The 7,500-nt window shown below is 32.6% G+C and overlaps 1 protein-coding gene across 1 annotated transcript in view; it reads left to right on the top strand.

Moving 5' to 3' along the window:
- The first annotated feature begins 2,903 nt into the window (after positions 1-2,903).
- The window catches only part of LOC144444325 (uncharacterized), a 25,583-nt gene continuing 20,986 nt past the window's right edge, over positions 2,904-7,500 (top strand). Inside the window, exon 1 of the mRNA XM_078133738.1 lies at positions 2,904-2,922. Within this exon, the coding sequence (XP_077989864.1) occupies positions 2,904-2,922 (19 nt within the window). The remainder of the gene's footprint in view (positions 2,923-7,500) is intronic.

Raw genomic sequence — 7,500 nt, 5'->3', positions numbered from 1 at the left:
GTAAAAAATAAACCATATGACTATGTCTAGAAATTATTTATTTTTGACCCTACCATATGGTGCATGCACATCAATTTTCTTAATCTGCATATCATATCGCGCGCACAAATCAATTATCCTAATCTGTATCGTGTATGCATATCAATTATCCTAATTTGCATATCATTTTCCAAAATGTTCTAATTATTTGTCTATCGTGGATAAAATAATTTACAAAAACTAAACACCCCTAACAACAACAACAACAACGAGGCAACTGTTATACAAAAATCATTTCCTACGTCGCCAAAGCATTTTAGACTGACATAGTAATCTATAATTCATAATATCTGTTTTATACATGGACAATAGCAGTTCTTTCGAGTATGCATGATTGGTAATTAATAATAGGAACAGATGTAACACTATCATATTTGATAGTGCCTACGACAGTGTGAAGCTTTGCATATGTAATAGCATAATGCGTGGTAATATACAAGCTGACCTTTAAACCAACCCAAATGTGTAAGACCTGAAGGCTAATAGAGAAGTGATACGTGGACAGATAAGGGAAAATATCCCCATGTCTATAAACTTAGGTCAGGAAAAATAACATTTTTCCGATTGCATATTCCTCAATAGTAAAGGGTTACTATCGTTCTAGGTCCGTACAAGGGGTAATGGTTTAGCGCTTTCACCTCAGTTCTGGGAAATTAATAATTGGTAAAACACATATTATTATGAACTAAAAGCAATGCCCTGAAATAGTTAACTCAAAAAATGATGAAACTAACTGAATTTTCTTTCTGGTAATACTTTATGATTTAGAAAATGTATTATATAATATCGATCGCTGTTCTACTCATATTTTCATTAGACACTCAAATAATGATGTCAATATCACTCGCACAATGCCAACAATTTTGTATTATTATTACATATTCTTCAAATATAAATTTACCTACGTATACTCCATCTTTATTTTTGTCAAATTCTCTGAAATCTAATATTCTTAAAAGCCCACCATTTCTTCATATTTCAAGCAATACAACACAATTGTTTTCAATGTATGATATATTGACATTAACCATCAATCAACTAGTAGTCATTATTTAATTTTGAGTGCACAATAAACGTGTAACAAAATTCCCAAGGCTGGCGATATCAATAATGAATGTTTCCATGTACGAGTAATTTGATATGTTTGTCAGTTTCCTTTGACAGTTTTGCAATTTAATATTTAAAAATATCACAAAAAATGATTATAATCGAATGTTCTATTAATTATACATATTTTGTATATATATATATTTCATCTTTCACAAAACAACAGTTCAGATGAGTGTTTGACAGCTTTAACAGTAAGGATTCGTTTGTTCATCTCGTCAATGAAAGTTCTTAATGTTGGTATTTCACTGATAACATTTCAAAGCTTCGAGTCCATGAGTGCAGTGAAGGTAATGCAAATGTTGATGTAATCATAGACCAGACGATTAATTGTTGAAGGAACTCCCAAATACAACGCTCTGTTCATATCCAATGTATGTACAACTCTAGGTTAAATTACGTTAAGTAGAGCTGCTGAAAGGAGTTCATCTTAATTACTTGTACTATGGGATAAAGGCATTGGGGAAAAGAAGGCAAATACGTTATATATAATTGTACCTACATGATGACGTATATCTCTTGCATATAATAGACAAATAGGTAGAATCAAACATTGTCCACATAAGCTCTGACGCCCCTTCTCTATATGACAAATTCACTATTATTTCATATGTACAATGTTTATTTATTTATATATTTATTGTGTGGTGGGAATTGCTGCCATCGATTTTCTTTTTATGCAGACATATACAAACTTAAAGACAGAGACATATTTCTACAGAAATTATTTCAGGTTTGGGACAGTGACAGGGCTATGCTTCACGCTATATATCATGTTGCTGTTTAACTCTCAAGTCTTTCCCAGTCAGTCCACATGGAATCCCGGAGTCATTAGGGTCATGCAAAACATAGCACCTGGGGGCACCGTGTGGTGAGTAATCATCCCCGACTTCAGGACATTGCGACAATTGTATGCAATTGGGTTGAATATTAATCAATATGTGACAAGTGATTCAACTGCGTATTTGCGTAGCTTAAATACTTAAATAATTAATTGCCGTGCACGTGATACGTCCTTTACGAGAACAGCACTGAAACTGTTTAGTAATTCTACCAGATAACCGACTCGTGTCATCACTTTCATAATCCATGACGTCAAAAAGGGTGAGCTTTTTTCGAGAAAACTACCGTCAAGTGCAAGAGTTTCATTTTTTGTACAGGGGCAGTTCCACATTTCAGGAAGATCTAAATATTTCGGTTGTGTTGAAGCTTTCTTTATTGACGATCTACCTTGACCATCTTTATCCTCTTCATTCTAGTATACTCTGAGATAGCTAAAGAACCAGGTAAGACATTTCAGAAATATATACTTACAAATACGGAATATATTCAGTTGAACAGGCTTCAAAGACATGGTTCTGTACATGAGTAATGTTTCATCCATGCCAATGAAAACGTCATCCATTTACTAGTACTGTTCGTATTTACGGTTACTAAAGAAAGAAGGAATAACACTGAATTAGATAATATAAGACTATATATAAATATACATGAGTTTAAGTATGACAAACTAAAAGATAAGAGTGAAATAGAAGATGACAAGACATTACTGACATGAAATCAATGGAAAGGTATGGTACGAATTATAATGAAGAAATGTGTCTATGTGTACCATATTATTGAATATTTATTATCAAGAAGCACTGTCCAATAAATGAATTGATAGTTTGCTTGAATAATTAAGGGCCCCCTTTCTACCAGTTTTGTACATACGTCCACCATCTCTTCTTTTTTAATGGCCATGTCGCATCCGCAATATGAAATTAGATGTAGAGGGTAAGGTCGTAAAGTTAAAACCCAAATGTGGGGAATGATATACCGGTAGCTGGATTTCAAGTCGATTAGCATTTTGGACGATACGAATGTAAATGGTTTATTCAAACAAGCACAGTAAGTTTAATACAGTTGATTATTAGTCTCAGTATTTCTATACTTTATCTTGTCTCTTAATTGCCACGTGTACCTTTATTATACCACTATGTGATAATATTGGGTGGATGGACGGACAGACGGACAGACTGTCAGTCTGACTGACTGACTGATTGATTGATTGATTGATTGATTGATTGATTGATTGATTGATTGATTGATTGATTGATTGATTGATTGATTGATTGATTGATTGATTGATTGATTAGAACTCGAAGGCATATAATCAGTTCCTTCTTCTTAAAGCTCTAAAACGTTTTTATTTTTATTTGGCACTCTATGACTAAGAGGTAAAACTGCCCAAATGCATTTTTGTGTTCAACATATTACAAAGTGGTTGTGGCAATACAATAATCAGTCAAAAAGCTAGATATTCATTCGAAGAGCTATTTGATTAGCCTTGTCTTTGTGACTCACAACTGAACGTGCATATGTCTTGAATAATGTCATCTTGTAAGTTTACGATATGATTTCCCATGTAATTCCTAGACTTTGTGAAAATAAATACATCTGATAAGTAACTTACGTCATCGATCGTTTATAGTTTGTGAATCAATAACAGGTTTGACAGGCATTAAGGCTTTAGTACATAGAATACAGAACATGTATTTTACATATCAGCAAAATGACGGCAAGCAACCTACAAACTCAGTTTGGGCCCCTTTAATGAATTCATGGTAGAGTTTTTGATGTTTTCCGCCTTTATCCTTTCAATATTGATAATTCAAGAGATACGCTTCAGCAATTACATATTCATTAAGGCAATCAACTTAAAAGCATAAGGCTATTGATAAAATATGACAAAATGACGATATCAAATATTCTATGATTATTAATTGGGTGTTTGTTTGCCGAAGTGATAGCTCGTACCAGTGCAGTCTGGGCTCTACATCAATCCAGGACCTGCTTGGTTTGATTGCTATTAAGCAGTTCTGTCTGCAAGAACGGTGATGCTCAGTTGGACCCTAATATCGAACAACACAGGTTTTCGCAGTTTCTTCTATTTCTTCCGGCATCAACACTAGGACACTTGGGAGCTGTACAAGTGGCGATTGTATTTAACTTTTCGAAATTGATTAAGATGAATAATCCATTGCTCCTTCCTAAGAAACACACGAAACCACTAATGCACAGAAAATACAAAAGGCAGAACAAAATTAAAAAACCATAAAGGTTATATAGACACTTCTAATATGATGGGTATACGGTTTTGATTACATAATTTACAACGCGTTTAGTATGCCCTTTGTAAAACGAAATAGCATCCTGAATCATTAATAACATCTAAGAAATAACAAATATCAAACCAACAAATAATTTCACCATATGTTGTTGAAATATTAGTGATCATGTATGCTGGATATATACAATTACTTGACTTGTGTTATGCTTTTAATACTTCAGTGCTCTAGGAAACATATGAAGGAATAACAGTGTTTACATGGTTTTCTGTTTCTTTAAGTTTAGAAGTTGAACTAATTTTGTAGTTTAAAGATTTTCTGATAAACTATGTAAGGGAGCTGTTCGCATGTTTTAAGAATTTTTGAGCAGAGGGGGTCTTGTTTACAGAAATGACATTGGGGGATGACTACTGTTTAACCCAACTGAATCGACGTTATTCTGATTCATTGTATGTAGCAGGTATTGTAAGGTCCATCCTGGTTATTCCAATGTGAGATATATGAATAGTAATTGCAATAGTATACTTCTCAGGCGGAGAAGATCGATTATTCCAAGTACAATAAAATCAAAAAGAAACGACAACATTACAAAGATAGTAGATAAAGAAAAGTACATGTACAACAATCAAGCCTATTCTTGCAACATATTTTAACCAGAATGGATATGATGTACACACTAATTTACTTATTTACAACATTTTTGGTATGACCATTGTAAAGGAATAGATTTTAAAATTTTACCGAATAAAAAATTTCTCAATATTTTTGTTGAAAGTGATATATGTATATGTAAATGTATTTTACGTTACTTCAATGCCCTAGCAAATGTATGCAGAAGCAAGAATAAACATGGCTTTCTGACCTTAAGAAAGACATTCAGTTCTAGTTCACAAGCTATACTAGCAGCTGTATTTTTCAACTCAAACAACAAACACCAAGTGGCAATTTTAAGGCACACGTCCATGGTCTTATAAGCTATAGTACAAGTGATGTTATTTAGTATATTTATCATTTATTATAAAATAGGAAAAGTGACTGTACGTGTACTTGTAAAATGCTTTTTAAAAAGAATGTTCACGCTTCTACGAAAGATAGAATTGAGAATATTCCGTACCGTGACGATGTTATACATTTTAAAATCAATGCAGTTTATTTATTTATTTATTTATTTATTTATTTATTTATTTATTTATTTATTTATGTATTTATTTATTTATTTATTTATTTATATTGTGCATAGCAGCCTACTGGCTGAATTGCGATTTGAAAATGGGGAGTAAAGAATTGACACATTAAAATATTAATAAAACTTACAATTGGTGACAACAACATCAAAACGTGTACAATCAAATGACGGACAAGACAGTTTAAATTGCTTCACGAAAGATTTGATGATAGATTTAAAAGTAATTCAAACTAATTTATCCTTTGCTCTGATCCTCATTCCATAATTTAATCATGTATGGGATTGCACTTTTAGCGTACCTTTGAGTGAGAATCTTGGAAATGACAACATACGTAAATCTCGACCGTTTTCCTTTCCTCTTTGATTTGGAAGACAGTTGTGAAAGTCTTTAGATTTATTTAAAGATTTAGCAAATTTCAAATATATAATATTTGTTTAAGCTCTTGGATTATACATGACTGTAGAGCTTGTTAGTATGAAATGTAGTCGTTGGTCAAGATTATTCTGCATGCTCTTCTCTGTATACGTTCAAGTAAATTGTGCTGTTGAGATGTAAGCCCAGCATGCCAAACTCGAATTGCAGATTCTAAATATGGTCTAATGTAGCCAATATAAATTGTAACAAGGTCTTTGGTTTTTAAACCAAATCTCTTCAGAGTACTTAACATGAATAATCGTTCACTTCCTCTTTTACTAGTGTCACTAATATAAATGTCCCATTTAAGATTGTTTGCTATATTTAAACCGAGTATTTTGAACTTCAGTTGACTGAAGTTCTTGTCCAGTTAGTTGGCATGGGGTTAGAAGCGATTTCAATCTGAAAAAAATCATTATTCATGTAGTGATTTGCAGTATAAGCATATTAATAGAAATATTAGAATATTAATGAAATATTATAAATCTATACGTTAACTTTATAATGAGATGTGTTGTGATGTGACTGAATGCTACATGCAATTAATTTGAGTGTGATAAATGTAATGACGAGTTCTTGAAGTATGTGTTAGGTTTTTACATTCTTCGAAGCATAATTGCTGAAGTGAAATGTCTGCGCGTGTAATATGTTAAATTTTGCCCTCGTATTACAAGCATTTCGAAACACCCTTTTAGGTACAGTATTGTTAGTATTGTTAAAATAAACAAATTGCTTATTTGGAGAAATATATTGGATAATTAAATTATTTATCACTATAGATACAGTTTCATGATCAGTTCTCATCTCTGAAAATATTACCGATATTACTTGTCCTTGGTTATATGGTGTGGTGATACAAAAGTGTTAAAAATACACTTGTTTATTTGTTGTAACTTATTCTTGCTTCAAGGTTACTGTACGTGGAAACAATGGATGTGCAGACAAAATTAACATATTACGTCATTTATCTGTTGTTTATAAACCTCTACCTTTCACCAGTGACAGGTGAGTAATTTATGAACACCATTCGTTGCCAACCAATTTAACTAACTAACCTAACTACGCAATGTAGAACAAATGCAAACAAGTTGCTATTTTAACGTGATTTTGAGTTTTCATACAAAGCATTGCCTGAGGATAACGGTATACATGGTTCTCCAGAGTGAAGTTGAAACATGGTTTATAAATAATTAAGCAAGTATAAAATATGACACTAACGGAATTACTACATATCCTATGTAGAAACTTGTCCGAGATCCTGACTCAACGTTGTCCTCATCCTTATGCTTTAGTGTTTATTGTTTATTGTTAACCCCCCCCCCCGCGACAAGTGCACGGACATAACTCAATCACATCAATCTGTACAAATTACAGCGTATAGTTTGTTGTTGTTGTTGATGATGATATTGTTGTTGTTGGTCTCGTTGTTGTTGTTCTTGTTGTTGTTTTATTTTGAAGTTTTGTTTCTGTGTTTGAGCTTTTTATAATGTCAATATTAAATATTTCAACTCAAAAGCATCCAACAATTGTACAATCTCAAGTTGATGTTGTGATGTACATCGCACAGGTTGGGCGGATTTTTATACCACATTATGCCTTACTTCCAACAAAATCGGATCATTTTTTTCGAACTCCAACATTAA

Source organism: Glandiceps talaboti, chromosome 13 (assembly GCF_964340395.1).
Source record: "Glandiceps talaboti chromosome 13, keGlaTala1.1, whole genome shotgun sequence".
NCBI classification, from domain to species: Eukaryota; Metazoa; Hemichordata; class Enteropneusta; family Spengelidae; genus Glandiceps; species Glandiceps talaboti.
The sequence above is the reverse complement of the archived record's forward strand: the minus strand, read 5'-3'. Positions and strand labels throughout refer to the sequence as shown.